This window comes from Apaloderma vittatum, unplaced genomic scaffold (genome assembly GCF_000703405.1).
Source record: "Apaloderma vittatum isolate BGI_N311 unplaced genomic scaffold, ASM70340v1 scaffold136, whole genome shotgun sequence".
NCBI classification, from domain to species: domain Eukaryota; kingdom Metazoa; phylum Chordata; class Aves; order Trogoniformes; family Trogonidae; genus Apaloderma; species Apaloderma vittatum.
Window position 1 is genome coordinate 68,056 of NW_009719741.1, and position 16,287 is coordinate 84,342.

The 16,287-nt window shown below is 38.0% G+C and overlaps 1 protein-coding gene across 1 annotated transcript in view; it reads left to right on the forward strand.

Annotated features, from left to right (window-relative positions):
- The window catches only part of LOC104274940 (V-type proton ATPase subunit d 2), a 23,072-nt gene extending 7,016 nt beyond the window's left edge, over positions 1-16,056 (forward strand). Inside the window, exons 2-8 of the mRNA XM_009870735.1 lie at positions 3,837-4,008; positions 5,876-6,054; positions 8,336-8,415; positions 10,263-10,340; positions 13,552-13,728; positions 15,127-15,204; positions 15,738-16,056. Of these exons, the coding sequence (XP_009869037.1) occupies positions 3,837-4,008; positions 5,876-6,054; positions 8,336-8,415; positions 10,263-10,340; positions 13,552-13,728; positions 15,127-15,204; positions 15,738-15,899 (926 nt within the window). The 3' untranslated portion in view covers positions 15,900-16,056. The remainder of the gene's footprint in view (positions 1-3,836; positions 4,009-5,875; positions 6,055-8,335; positions 8,416-10,262; positions 10,341-13,551; positions 13,729-15,126; positions 15,205-15,737) is intronic.
- Positions 16,057-16,287: the final 231 nt, after the last annotated feature.

Here is a 16,287-nt window from a genome sequence, read left to right on the forward strand (position 1 = left end):
TTAGGAAGAGTACAAGGGAGTCTCCCGATCTATTTTGGTCCTTAATCACATACTTCTAACAAAGCAAAAAGCAGCTAGCTTCCCCACCTTGCTTTTACCTAAAGAAAGATCACTCTGCAAGTTAGTACCAGGAACCTTAACACCTGTCATGTGGCTTTGGTTAGACAGTCTGACACAACCAACACAAGCTTCATTGTTAGTCACACACAGAGGATACATATCAGTAAAATAGGTAACATTGAAATCAGTTATATTTTCCCAGAATTTCTCTGCCATCAGCATAAAGACCTTTAATCGTCCCGCCATGGCTTCATATGCGTAACTACTGGCATAGCTTTAACTACCTGAGGAAAAAGTTCGGTGTTAAGGAAACCACGCTCATCATGATCAGCTAAAACACTTGTCAGGGATATCTGAACCCTAGTAATAGGAGACAGCACTGGACGAACCTGTGGAGAAAATAAAGGAGGGGTTGCATAGGGTGGGGGTCGATAATTGCGTGGAACAAGAGAGTTCGTCTGGCTTCTATTCTGACACAGCGGGGAGCCAGATTTTCCTTTTTCCAAAAGTCCCGAAGTAACAAAAACATTCTGAGCAGTAGGTGCAGGTGCCGCCATGGCTCTAATCAGCGTGAGCGAAGGCTGGAGGTTGGGATCTTCACCAGGACCAACATCAAAGGGACTGTCATCTTCCCCCGGATCCCCAGATCTCAGCGCAATTCTCTAATAGCTACTCCTTCTTGCAAATCGGTGAGATTAATCAGGCTAGTCTGTATCACAGTTTCAGTTTGAAAGGACAAAAGGTTCACACAACTCATTTGAATTGCAGTCTCTTTCTGCAGTGTAGGTGTTAAATCATTAGCGAGCTCAGCAGCAGTAGCGTTTTCACCACTATCTGCCGAATTGCCCCTAGTGCTCGCCTTGCTGCTCTCAGAGCTAGCATGAGCCATAACTGTTTCTTTTGCTCGCTGTAATATTTTCCAATCATGAGGTTCCCAATTCGACTGTCCGTTGATTGACATCACCGGGAACGCAAGTGTATTAACTGCTTTCCAATCATCCTCTATAATTGCATCTCTATTAACACCACTCCATCTCTGCTTTATCGGGTCTCTCTCTGTTGGAGTCAGTTAAAACCTGGGTGCAGTGGTGCGGAGGGTTCTGCAGGGGTGATAGAGGATAATGGCTTAATTGTTTGTGGTGTTGGAAACTCTATTCTGGGGACCTTCCAACAGGAAGATGACTCTGACTTATCTTTTTCCTTTAGTTTTTGTTGTTCTAGTGACAGTTCTGACAACTTTTTCATAGTTTCTTGAAGGGTTTGATTTTGCCCCTTCCTTTTCTTCAGTTTTTTACTGCGTTTTATGGTTTTATCTGAATCAGAAGACTCATCAGAACTAGATCGACTGTCCTGATCCCTGTCAGAGTTGGGCAAGGAGGGGTAAAGTTTTGTGCAGCAACAAGCTTCACCTTGCTTCTGACACTGTTTCACCTGCACTTCCTCCGGCTCTAATGGAGAGGTTACTTCCTGATTCAGCTCAGTCTTAACAGTGCTCGGCTGTGAATTTTCCTCTTTCTGGCTGCTTTCTAATAGCTCCCCAACAGTTGAGCAAACTGGCGCAGACATCCCTTTTAAAGGACGGATATTCCTGAGACCAAAAATCGAGTTGAGGCGAGATGGGTTAGACTGATTAGGGAGGTTCGCTGCTGGTTTCATTCCTTTAATTGCCTCAATTGCAGCTGCAGCGACCCACTTTTCAGCCTGCATGGCTTCTAAAGTGTTTATAACAACCTTCCACACGGCGCCTAGCTCTTTCGCTTTTTTGCTGTCTTTTCCACCATCTAACATAAGGTCCCCACTTCGCGCCATGCAGGGGAGCTAAAAATTAACGCCGCATCTTTCATCTTCCCTCTTTCCTGCACCCATTTCACAAGGGCAATAACTTCTTTCTCTTTTATTTTTTCCCCTCTCTTAGAGAGACCAACTTCTCCCTCCTCCTTTTCTCCTCTCTTAGAGAGAATACTAATAAGGAGGCGAGTTGCCGCGATCGTTTCCACCACGGTCTTACCTTGGCAGGGGTTTGATCGGCCGCTCAAACTGTGGTTTCCGGTGCCCTTTTGGTCACACACCGGACGCTCTCGCCTTCAGCTCTCTGGCTCCCAAATTGGCTTGAGCCCGATCCTTCGGAGTCCAGCTCCCAGATTGGCTTGAATCCGATGCTTTGGAGTCTTCCTGCATTTAAGCGATCCACATTTAAGCAATTTTCTGCATTTAAGTGATAATAAGGGTCCCTGTTCGGGCGCCAGATGAAGAGAGTCCCTCTTCAGAGAGCTGCCGGGTAACGACAATCACACCGATGCGGTTACATGCCGTTCCAACTTTATTGCTCTAATTAGCCGAATATATATTACAGTTAAACAATATGCTTTGTGTTCACACGCCAAGCACAAGCTACAATAAGCTTAGTCTTTGATTATCGTTATCAATCCTTGTGGGTGTTAGATTGCCCTTGTTGCATCCTATCGTACGTCCTTGCACATCCAGCAAAGTTCTTGAAGTTACAACTTTGTTACCTCTTTAAGCTTCAAGGTGACTCTATGAACAGAGCATTGTTTAAGGTGCAAGCTGGATTGTCCAAACTTTCTAAGGGTATACCGTGCCCGTGTTCTCCAAGGAATTCCCCTACAAGTATACACATGGGGAAATAGGAAAAAGCAGCTACTACACTGATTAATGCACACCTTGCCAGCTAAGTATTAACTTCCCTTACAGGTATACCCTTATTTCCACCAGTGGGAGTGTTGCTGTCCTGTTCCCTAAATACCATTTGAGATTTTATCTAGAAATCTAATCATTATGAATGTCCAAATCATATAACATTACTTCAATTTAACATTTACAGTAGCTTTAATGTATCATTTGAATATAATCATGAAATATAGCAGGGGCTTTCCTAAAAGGAAACATTAAACTGCTTTGAATGCTGAGAAATGATTCAAATTCTTACTTTTCCTCATGGTATGAAATGAGTAGCAGAGGAAATCTGCCAAATGAATTCTTTGGTATTACGAAAGCTTCTTTCAACTTTGTTGTCTAATCAATTAATTTTCCTCAGTTACCAGGAATGGGAGCTCAGACAGAATATGTTACGATAACCTGAGTTTGTGGAACAGTTTCTCTAGGATCTGGTTGCTGTAGCCACAAATCAGACAAAGCCAAACTATAAATTCTGAGAGGCTGCAACTCTGCCCTTCTAAGTGCTCCACTGCAGATGCCATTTGGAGCCCAGAATCTGAGCTAGGCAGAATGTGTTCTGTTCTCTTCTGCCTGATAACAGAAGATTATATAACATAAGTCTTACCTGAGATTTAAACGTTAAACATGAGAATATAAGATCTTAACAAACTTAAAGGATAATTCCTATTGATACGTAACAGTCCATAGAAGTGGAGGAGACAAAACAACTGACATATTATAATGGTGCAAATCAGTGAAATCAAAATACTGAACAAACCTGAACAGGAAGGGGCTAGGGACAGCAGTAACTAACACTATGCCTCATGTGGCTGGAAATAAAAGCTGCTGGTGAAACTTCTAACAAAGGCATAAACTATTTCTGTTTTCCTATAGCATGCAGTAAGTCTTACTGGTAGAAGGCACTACAAATTTGCATTAATTATGCATTTATTCTACATTAAATCTATATTAAATCAATAGAGTATGATCAGATATTTAATATGAAAATACGATGTTAGAAATTAACATTTTAACTGTTTTTTCAGTTTAACAATATAATGATAGTTTATTCTCATGATCTTCCCTGAATCTAATTTCAGATCTGAAGTTACATCTACAGACTACAGACTACGGCAACTTCTTGGCTAATGAAACTGGCCCGCTCACTATCTCCACCATCGATGATAAACTGAAAGCAAAACTACTCACAGAATTTCATTACTTTAGAAATCATGCTTTTGAACCACTTGCTACTTTTCTGAATTTTATCACGTAAGTAATATTACCACATAGCTTACCCCAGAGACTCAAGAAAACCAAAAGGCACAGTTACAAGTTAAAACTGTAAATACATTGTACTGGAATTTCTATGAAGTTTCAAAAATAGCAAAATTACTTTGATGCTGCAACATTCACATACTTTATTTGCTAACATAAGTTCTGAATATACATGAAGAGCTGCAGTCTTTTGCAACTACTTGTTTTAAAGAACACAAGCAGGGTTTTTTTCTGTGCACAGTGGCAGGAGGAGTGGTAGAGACTGAGAAAAATGGTTATAATTTTCAAACATCATTTAAGCCAGAGAGCTTGCAAAACTTAAGTTTGTGGGGAAGACTCATGCAATATTAGCAATTTCATGATGTACAGGGCAGTGATTCTTAGGCACGTGGGAAGTTCTAGACATTTTTTTTAAAGGAGGCAAGACAACAGATCATTCACCTACTGTACCTTTTATATCATTTGAACATTAAAAAGAGAAGGACTTTATGTTGCACATTGCAATATATTCAGATCCAAATAGCTTTTTTTTTAAAGTACAAGTGATGTTCTATGCCATCTGAAGAGAAAGTTCTGATCTCAAAACAATCATAAACAGAAAAAACTTGTAAAAGAAAGGCTTTAACAACTTTGAGATCTGCTTTATAATAGTATAACATGGATTAGTGCAATGTCAGCAGGATATTTTACCTGTTTACTCCTCTTGATATTATAATTTTAATATATTGTAACAAGAATACTAGACTGTTCAGTTTACTTTCAAGGAATATTTTTATTATAACAGCAAAAGAAAGTATCCTTTGTATTTTTTTTTTTTGGTCAAGTGTAGCTGACCAGTTTTAGGCTCAAGACCAGCTTAGGATCAAGAGGATCTTAAAGTCTTAAACACTGCCCTAGGACAGATGTGACCTGTAGGCAGGCAATGTTTACATTTTGGTTCAGAGAAATTAATTTGAAAATCTGAAAACTATGGTAGATCTTTTCTCACACTAATTGACATACGTGTGAATACGCTTTGCACTAACTGTGCACGCTGTAGCGTTTTTAATAGTGGAGACCCCAGTTTAAGGAATTTGTCATAATTATTAAATCACTGAACTACACTTCACCCGGTCCTTGAGCTCCCTCACAGATTTTGTGTGAGATCATATTAATCCCTGTCTCTCTAGTTGTGTTGTGAATTCATGCAAGCTGAAGACTGCCATCCCTGTTAGAAACATCCCAAGGGAATAGCTCTCCCGTTTCCAAATCACTGAAAAAATCCTTATCAGCCTCTCTGACAGTAAAACTAGTAAGAAGCTGATAGAAAACTTCTACTGAAAAGCCAACTTTTAGCAAGAAATCTGTGAGAACCTGATTTTAGTTTGCTCAAAGGTGTGAGAGAGAAGAAAGCCCCAAGACTGGTCCATCTGCATGAACACTGCAGTTTTAGTGCTGAGATTCCCACACACTTCTCTCTGCAGGTGGTCTATATGAAAAGACAAAATCCCAGACTCGAGAAGATGCCAGTTTAGGTGTTTTGCTTTTTTGTACCACTCATTTTCACTTTTTACAGTAAATCTGCATTTCACAGCTCTTTATGCTTATTATATTCAAGTTTCAGTTTCCCCTTATTTACAGGTGTCTCTTTTCCAAACCAGTCAAGTGGTTTAAAACTAGTACTGTGTTACCTGCTTGCTATTTAAAAACTTCTGTTTGTTTTTGGCGTGACATTGATACAGAGTGAACCTACAAACGTGCAAATTACAATAGTCATTTCTGACTTTGGTGTTACTAATTTTCAAAAATCTGAGGTTTGTAATTTTTCAAAGGAAAATTCATTATAAAGATAAATTTATTTTACTTTTTCTTTCCAATACAGATACAGCTATATGATTGACAATGTAATTCTTTTAATAACCGGCACATTACATCAGCGGCCCATAGCTGAACTTGTCCCCAAGTGCCATCCACTGGGGAGCTTTGAGCAAATGGAAGCAGTCAGCATTGCCTCCAACCCCACTGAGCTGTTCAATGCAATTCTGGTTGACACACCATTAGGTAGGAAAACTGAATTATTTCTTATTTGCTTCTTGAAACTACTCATCCTGTATTCTTAAGACTATGTCAGATGGAGTAGCATGTTTTCCACAGGATATGCGCTGTTCAGGTAACACAAAACATGAAACGTTGATCAAGAACTTCTGAAGTGGGATTCAGGACATTTTCCAGTAACATTTATTAACACCTTCTGTATTAACCTTGGGCAGCACACACAGAGAAAACATGCTGCTGCTCAAGAAGTGTAATGGCTATCTTTTATGTCCAAAATAGCCACTGATTTAGAGCATGTAGATTTTTGTTTCAACACCTGCATCTATAATTAAAAAATGTAAGATGAAATCTTGCCTATCCCTCGCTAAAGAATGAGAAGCAGATACCCACTAATAAATATTAGAAGCTGTGGTAGAACCTAGATTCCCTCTTGAGATTCAGATATGATTCAAACACAATGAAAATTCCCATTTTGAAGAACTAAATTCTAAAAATCTAAAAGTAAAAGAAAGCGGCGGTTGGGAATGTCGCATTCTGAAACTGGTATGAAACTATGCTGAATGTGCTGCAGCTGCCAACACAAATTAAAAGTAACAAGCTATGGGGAAGTGCTGGAAAGAGTAATGAGAATAAGATGAAACTGAATGGATTTGAAAATATATGAAATCATACGTGTGACCTCATCTTGAGTACTGCGAGCGGTTTCGAGTTCTGCTTCTCAAGAATGTACAGTGGGTGAATTGACCTTGGATTGAAACCAAACTCCCACCCTGGCCCTTGCTCATCCCCCACACCCAGCACAATGTGGGGAGAAAACAGGGGAAAAAAGTTCATGAGTTGAGATCACCTATGAAGTACCGCCACAGGCAAAACAGACTCAACTTTGGGAAAAGTAACTTGATATATGGTTGAATAATACATGTATTATTAATTACCAATCTAGGCATTAGAAAACAAATAGAAGAGAAAGAAACATTCACATGCTGCACCCTGTAGCGGGTCCATTGGAGCTGGCTGTGACCAGCACGGGGCAGTCCCGGCCTCCCCAAACAGGGGCTGCCCTGCAGCATTCCCCACCAGCACCTGGGCACCAACACGCTGTACAGTGAAATCAAGGAAGATGCAGAGCAGGACAGCTAAAATGAGCAAGGGGATAGCATTGCCCAAAAAGCCTGGACTCCCATTTGGAAAGGACAAGGCCAAAGAAGCATATAGGCAATGTTTACATTGTCCTGAAGGCAGTGGTTTGTCCACAGTGGGCTACAAGGGCGCTGCTTACCGAATACTTTAGAAGACCAAATCCCAACAAAAAAAATCTAATTTTATAACAGGCAAAACAAATCACTCTTTTTATATGGCTGGTACTAAATTTGTGGATTTTTTTTGCTAATGTAAAAGCAGAGAATAGTATTAGATTTTTAAAAACATGAGACAAATTTGCAGACAAGAGATCTTCGAAGAGATACTAAAGGGAACTGTCAGGCCTACACCCTCTAACGTTCTTTATCCAAGATCTGGAGGCTGGAAGAGTAGGGAAGGAGAAGACCACAAAGCACAGCCAGGCTCATATGCTTTCTCTAAATACCATCTTCACTGCCACTGAGTTAACTCTCTGTTGTACGCAGTGGTCTGCCCCACTAGCATAGCTTAGGAACACTGGGGGATTGGCACACTTTTGCTGGTTATAAATATAGCCAGTTTAAAGCAGTCCAGCTGCACAAATGAACTTCATCCTCTGCCTCCCTGTTCAAAAGCTTGCTCTTTAGCCAGTTCTGCAGAGGACCCAGGAGCACAGATGGTCAAGGTCAGAGCTTGTGCCCCTTTGCACTGGTTGCAACCTGTTGCCTTTCCCTCACTGTAGACACACACAAAGAGGAAGAGGGAAAATAGGAAAGACGATTCTCTGTAGTGATTGCGGAATACCCGCAAGATTTAAGACAAAAATTATCTTTTATGTTCCTTACTAGAAAATCTCCATGAGGCCCAACCTCTATGCTTCAGAGAAGATTAGGGCTTTCATTAGCATTTCCCATGTGATTCTCTCTGGACATGTGGACTCTGGCTGCAGCACTGATTGATTCCCCACACAGTAGATTCTCATTAAAAAGGAGGGAGTAGCAGGATAAGGGGAAAATGAAGAGGATTTCTCCTCCTCTCTGTTATATCACCATTCTTTTACAGCAGAAACCTCAGATCCTTGCTCACTCACTGGTGAACGGCAATAGACGAGAGACGCATATTATCAGCATGTAGATTTATATTACAAAATAATAAACTCTTCTTTCAGCCGCTTTCTTTCAAGACTGCTTGTCTGAAAACGACCTGGATGAAATGAACATTGAAATAATGCGCAACAAACTGTACAAGGCAAGTTCTTGCAACATAACCATGATACTTGGGGTTTTTCAGTCTCTCAGAAAAGGAGGTCAGTATCATTAACCCTCATTTATAGATGGGGAAACAGAAGCATGCTGAGATGAAGCAAGCTGTCTAAGGTCACCTGGTTGATGACAAGTCCAGGAATCAAATCCAGCTCCTCTAATTTCTACTCCACTGTTTGGAGAGTTTTCAAATTTTAGGTCTGCATCCGAATTCTAATTTAATATCGCATTCATAAAAAATGCTTTAGATGTCAGCCTAATATCCAGATCCATTTGTTTATGAATAACTCAGTTATCCACCCAATGCCACGGAACTGTTAGCTCCTAAGTGAACCTAGACAGGCTTTTGGCTAACATTTATATTTGTTTATAAAAGGTAGATGTGATTTGAAAAGGTCTAATTGCTTTAAGTCTAGTTCACTTTTTTCTTTTTACTTAAGGGTTTTGTGTAATATTTTCTTCCTTTTTAAATCATCTTTAGCATTGCTATAGCACACTGATGTAAGGATATGCGTCTAACATGTGCCTTGCATTTTCAGAGTACTTTACGAATGCTAGCACACAGGATGATCTCTTTAGAGGCTATACATGTTTCATTCTGCTAATGCTTCCTCATGGCATATTCTCTCCAAATTCTTTGCTATCTTTCTCTCACAATGGATGCCCCAGACAGCAGGAAGTATTTTTATAGTGATCTGATTGCACTAGGGGGAAAGATAAAAATTCCTCTGTTTGTCTTACAAATTATATTTATAAATTCCCAAGCCAATATTTGATTCTTAAACATTATGCTCTTTCCTCTCACTCAAAGCAACATAAGTTGTGCCCAAATATTTTAATTATTTCAGAGTGCTTTTAAGCACTTTCTTTTCCATTTGATAACAAACAGATTTGATTCTTACATCCTGTGTAGATGACCATACATTTACACTCTGTAAATCTGTTTTTGGTTTTTCTTCTCACTCATCTAAGTATCAAGGGAACCATTCTGCAAACATTCTAAATTATGAACACAATCTTTCTCCTCTGCTTCAGCTGTCAATGGGACCAATTACGTTTCAGCTCTACTATCAGATAGCAATATGCAGAACCAAATGCATAATCCCATGCAGCAGATCCCCCTTGAGATGTCCGTACTTAAGATTCACTTAATTGTATAGTTAGTGACAGCCTCTTTTAACAAGATTGTGTGAAGCTGTAGCAAATGCATTTCGATAACATAAATGTTCTCTAAAACAGTGTGAGGGGGATGGAGAGGTAAGGGGAACTGCATCTCTGAGATATTTAGGGTCCTTCCTGTATAGGTATTTTGAAATGGGTGCAAAGGCCAGAATCCTTAATAGACCAGAGAGATCTGCGGTCCAATATTATAGAAGCTTTGTCCACTGTACTATCCTAATCCAGGGTTTAGGGTAGAGCAGTAGGGATTAGTTTGTGTATCCTCACAGTGCTGGCCCAACAGCCGTGGCATATTCCCAAATCCCCTCCTCCACGCTATAAATGCAGAGTTTCTTTCAGCCATCTGCTTATTATGCCATGCAAGTACAACAGAGCTCAAGAAGTTCCCCGTTTAGAGAGCAAAGAAAACTTAATATTTGTCCTATAACAATTTTTGAAAACAGCTGAACCCATATTGTAATAACAAGACATTTGCATTTTAATATTTCAGCTTTCAATCCAGCAAAGTAATTAAGCGTGTACTTGGATTGAATTTCGCAGGTAGAATTATCAAAATTAATGGAAGTATTTAAAAATGAGGTTCATGACTATGTGCTGTGCTGGTCCAGGTTACTTAAAAAGTAACATTTAAAATATTTCTCTTTTCTCGTGTAGTCTTATCTTGAGGCGTTCTATAAGTTTTGTGAAAACCAAGGTGGTACTACAGCAGAAATAATGAGACCTATTCTTGAGGTAAGAAAAATTCAGTCTCCATACTTGAAAATGCTCCACAATGTCTCCACAATTAGGTTATTTTGTTTTTCTTGTTCCTTCTCTCTCCATTTGTAATGTTATCTGTCAAATGTTTGCTCGTCCTCCAAATAATAACTGTTTTTCTAAGATGCAGTGAAGACTTTATTCCAGGATGGCACTTCCTTCTTGACTAGAGAAGCAGCTAGTCCATTACCAGGGAGGAGTTAGCTTCAGCTAATATTTTTCTGTAACAGACAACAGAACACAATAAATGGCTCACTAATCTCAAACTGTTGCTTATTAACATTTTTCTATATTGTGTACAAAACCTAAAAAAGTGGATTACTCTTACACACCCTAGCTCAAAATTAAATTTGGGAGAGCTAAGGTCTGGCATTACTGTATATTTATTAATCAATAATCTTTAAGCTTCATGGCACTATTGTGTTTGTTTACTCTTTCATTAAAATTAGTGGTTGAAATTAGAGTTCAGTGACCTCTGGAAGTCCAACATTCCATGTTTTAGGTTTGTCTCAACTCAGGAAAGTTTAGTATTTACTTTTTTCTATGACATAGAAAATTTCTAACACCCTCCTTCCCAAAGCATACCTGCAGCATAGTGAATGATATTTTTTGTATAATTTCTAAAATGGAGTTCTCAAGATTCAGCACTTTTTTGTTTGTTTGTTTTCATTGTTGTTTATCAAAATTCTTGGCAGAGTTTGAGAGCCAGTTCACCCATTTGCTTCCAGGAGGTTTTTTTCTGGATAAGCAAAACTCACACCCTAGAAACTGAACAAACTTCACTGAGCTCTGATGACATCACACTAAAAGTTTGGATTATAGGAGAGAGATAATAGCCCTGGGAACTCACCCCTGAAGGAAAAATTACATCTTACAAAACAATGTCCTGAAAAGGAATGCAATTTCCTATTTTACTTCACTAGTCGTAACATCGCAGTTTATGTTCTAAAGAAAATATTCTTACGCTAAATTGACCAGAAATTAAGTATTTTGACTATTCTTTTCTGAAAAATAAAAATCAAGAGAATGGCTGTCACAGGTAAAGACATTGCCTATAGCTGATTCAGATTTTTCAGAAAGTTAATTTTTAGCTAGAAATTCATGCTGAGAGAAGATTACCTACCAGCATCACTTTAAGCATTTTGTAAAACTCTATAGCGGTGGTAACAGTTTGGTCTATGATAAGCTTCTTTAAAATCCCCATCTAACGTCAATCAGCTAGGAGGATAAACTTTTCTGTAGAAGATTTCCTTTTCTATAACATTTTAATAATCTGAAGATGCTCATAGAGCAGATTGCTTATGGCTGAATTCACAAAAAGCCAAAGTTTAATTACTCAAAAGAACACTTGCTATTTATTTTGTAACCTTACATGTAAGACTACCAATATGACCCTATCAGAATGAGGCTGAGGTATTTAGCTGCCCAACTCCTTGACCACCAGCCAACCACATTCAAAGTACTGACAATATCTCTTCCACTGTAGACAACAACATCTCATGTTTAACCCTGCATGTGGCAAGAAACTGCAGGACTGCACCGTAGCTAATGCTGTGCCTGTTATTAGGGTCCCATGCTAATTCTCAAGCAGCTGTCATGCTATTTAATCTTCCCATACAGAAACTAAAGCACTTTGGAAATGGTCATCCTGCAGCAATCAAATGGCCCGAGTCACCAAATAACTGCCTCATGGCCTTACTCACAATAGAGAACCTCATGTGCCAATAATTTGATGAACTGAGAGGTCCGTATGTATTTTCTCAACTGGGAGCCACCAGAAGCAGGTCTCAAATCTGACAGCATTAGCTGCAATTGCATCTGAGCATTATTTTTTTCCCAACAAAATATTACAAATCTAACAGCTAGATTCTACATGGCTTTAACAAGCAAAACAATCAAAGCATTTGTCCTTCCAAAACAGTTTCACTAGGGCTGATATGCCTGTTCATATTAATAAGGCAAATGAAATTTGGCCCTGTTATTCATTAGCTAGAAATCTTTTCAAGGACACTTGTTTTCTTCTCATTGCTTCTCTATTGTTTACGCATTTTCCTTACTCTGAAGTCAGTGCCAGAAGGCACATGGGTCCCTGTTACAGTCTGTTCAGTACACAGGAGTAGGATCTATGCATATGTGCTTAACTGCTAAAACTGTAGAATTGTGTAGCAACTGCAGTCAAATTATTCACCAGAAAAGAGTACTCTTCTGCTTAAAATATTCCAAAAATTCACAGCATAAGAAATTTTGCAGGTTGACTAAAATGAGCGTATACTGTACATGCTTCTCTTGGAACATTTTTCTGCATAATCCCTGCAATCAACAAGGGCTCTGCTGTTCTTACAACAGGAAAACAAGTAATAAAGGAAAGAAAAAAAAAAACAGCTCACAGTCAATTTATATCTCAAGATAGAAGAACAGATGTAAATCAGACAGAATTGAGTAAGATTACTTATATTTACTATTACATTTTTAATTAATACTGTAACAACTGCAAGTGAAATTTTGCCTTGTACAAAAGAACCTGAGATCTAAACAACTGAATGACTTTCAGTCTGTTGCTGCAGGGAAAACACAGATACTACATGCATCCAAACCTGACAGAAGAAATATAGCCTTTGATTCTGTGGGTAAAAATTAACTGTTATTTGAAACACTTGATAACTTGGCAAGTAAACAGGCCCATCCACCTTATTAAATTATCATTTTAAACATATGCATACAGAAACTTTTTTTTTTCAGAATTTCCATTCTACCTTTACTCTCAACAGCACTCTGAATTATCCCAGAATACTACTATTCATTCTTCATTCTTTCCTCTATTATTATTATTTGTAAGAGTATTATTTTGTAAATTCAGAAGGGTGTGTGTGGAGATTGTTTTGTTGTCAACATCTGGGTAACTAAGTAACAAAATGAGGAAGTAGCAGAAATTATATTTTCAGTACAAAAATCACAGAATAAAAGCTGTGCTTGCAAAACACTGTTTGCTTTTCAAGTTAACGTTTAACAAGTATTTGCAAATAAGGATTTATGATTTTTAAAATAAGATGTGTTTCTAATGTGCTGAAGTCCACTTTTTTTTTAAGTTTCCATAGTTTAGCTTACTGAAAAAAACCCACATATGCCCACCTTAATTTACAATGAGCTTTCTAATAAGACATCTTTATTCTTTGTATTGCATATTAAGTTTGAGGCAGACAGGCGTGCCTTTATCATCACCATTAACTCATTTGGCACTGAACTGAGTAAAGATGACCGAGAGAAGCTGTATCCAACCTGCGGAAAACTGTATCCAGAGGGCTTGCACCTGTTGGCCAACGCAGATGACTACGAGCAAGTGAAGTGTGTTGCAGATTACTATGCCGTATGTAAATTAATTCCTTAAAAACAAAAAGAAAAAGAAAAAAGCCAGAACAAGTATTAAACATCTCTTGATGTCAGCAAAATTTTAAAAAGGATTCATCTAAGGTGAAATAATTTTTGAGAGAAAAACATTAGTCAAGATTCAAAAGATCCCATAAAGATAAGAAATAAAAAGCGTTTGATAAGAAGGCATAAGATATATTATTACCTTAATGTGATACAAAGTTCCTCCTACAGTGATGTTTAAACAAAACTAATTCACATTCTAGTAAACAAAACTCCTCTCATTTCATTAACCCTCACCAGACTGAGTTACACTTCAGAGCTGCTGCTTCTGAGATTTTGGAGCAAAAGCATAAGTCATTTGAAAATGAACTGACCGAACAATTGGTGTGACATATGAGTGAAAACTTGTTTTATCACTAGTGTACCGTAAAAAATGCCCTTCTGAAAAGTTTTCTCTAAATCACTGATTGAATCAAAGAAGTAGATTAAATTGTTCATATTGATGCAGCTAGTGCTGCTATGAAAGATGAACCAGCCTGCAACACTTACTCTGTGAATTAACTGAGGTACTTGACCACCTATAATATTTAAGCTACCTCCGAGGAGGTACACCAAACAAAATGATATCTGGTCTACTGCTTTTTCCACAGAAGAAACAAATCTGGAGATCCAACCTTTATGATTCTATGATCTGTTCCTGTGCATAAGCAGAATGTTAGAAGCACGTGTCACTATAATGTTGTACAGAGCAGGTCTATTCATGCGATGGTGGGATATTTAGATGAATCTGGGAACCATTCTACAAGACCTATACTGCGCTGCTACTTTATAGGAAAACCAAAACAAATGCACAGAGAAGTACATCACTCAGAAATGTACCACGTAAGAAATTAAGTCAAATACATCTGCTCAGAATATTCCAGGATGACATATCAGACTAATGGATTTAGCTACAATATTGACGCAGATAAAGCAAATCCAGCTGACTACTGGAAATAAAATGAGCAGCCATGTGAGGATCAGAGTTCAGGATTCTGACTCCATTTACAGCTCTGGCTCTGATGGGTACTATTTGTACAAGAAGTTCAGTGCTCTCTGTCCAAAGGAGTGAAAGGTCATGTGTCATTCTGCTTCAAGTCTCTTTCAGTGCCTTCACTAAATTACTTTAAGTTGTAGGATGGCCAGGAATACAAGAACATATGCGATTTTTCTTTCTTTTGCTGACTATATGCTTTTAACTTTTGATTTATGGAGAACTGTAATCTGTGCAGGAGTTCTTCTATACAGAAAGATTACTTAATGTAGATTAATTATACAGGGTGATGAAAGGTATCTGTGCTGCTCAGAATGTGAAAGTACCTAATTTCCATTGGGTGGTTGTCTATGCTTTTAGGAATACAAGGCTGTGTTTGAAGGTGTAGGCAGTGGCACTGGAGAAAAGACACTGGAAGATGCATTTTTTGAACATGAGGTAAGAGCTTCTAACCTTAAAATATCAAAATGGAAGTTACCCACCTGGAATAACATTTAAAACAAGAATGAGGTACAGGGCTTTTGATTTTACTATACTGTATCATTCAGCTTTGTATTCAAGAATATAATATTTCTATGGCTGTCAAAATTTGACCGAATCAAACCAGAAAGTTTTACCTTTTTAAATAAAATAAATTATAGGACATTCTTTAGAAGACTAGTTATAGAACTGTCAACTCTGATAGGCCATCCAAAAGCCATCTCATATAAACCACTTAATGAAATTTCTTTTGAATGGTCTACTGAAGAAGATATTTCACCTCTGTCCTTCATTTACCTGTAATTTTGCTGTAGTTTATTACCAAAATTAATCTGTAGATGACATTTCAATTATATTTATACTCAAGAAACTCTTAAATATAGTCATGGTTGCAAAGTTACATAGAAATCTTGATCATAAAAGCCACAAAACAGAATCACATTTTCCTTGCTTAATACTTTATCATAACACTTGTTTTATCTTTTCTACAGGTAAAGCTGAATGTGCTTGCATTCAACAACCAGTTTCATTTTGGAGTATTTTATGCCTATGTAAAGTTAAAGGAACAAGAATGCAGGAATATTGTATGGATTGCTGAATGCATTTCTCAGAGACACAGAACCAAAATTAACAACTACATTCCAATTTTCTAAATCTGAGAATTTATAATCCTACAAGGCCTGAAAAGATGCATAAATTCACAGAAAATAAGAAATGTATTTTCTCAAAAGTTGAATCAGATGGTTTAGATTGTATTAATGGTCCTCCTTATATACAGCAGTGTAAGAAAAAGTAATGCAATTAAAGATAGGAGTGCTCTGTAGGAAATATTAATGGTCTTATTCATATTTATTGTTGTTAGATTTGTTCCCCACTGTGTCCATTTTAATTTAACTGATCAATAAAAACTCTCTGCAAGGCCTTACATGCATATTCTTTCTCTTGTGTGGATGCAAGCTTTCTGCCAATGATGTCTGACAAACTCTTTCATAGCTTAATTTTGAACTAACAGTTTTCTCAAAGGGCCAACCAAACTACTAC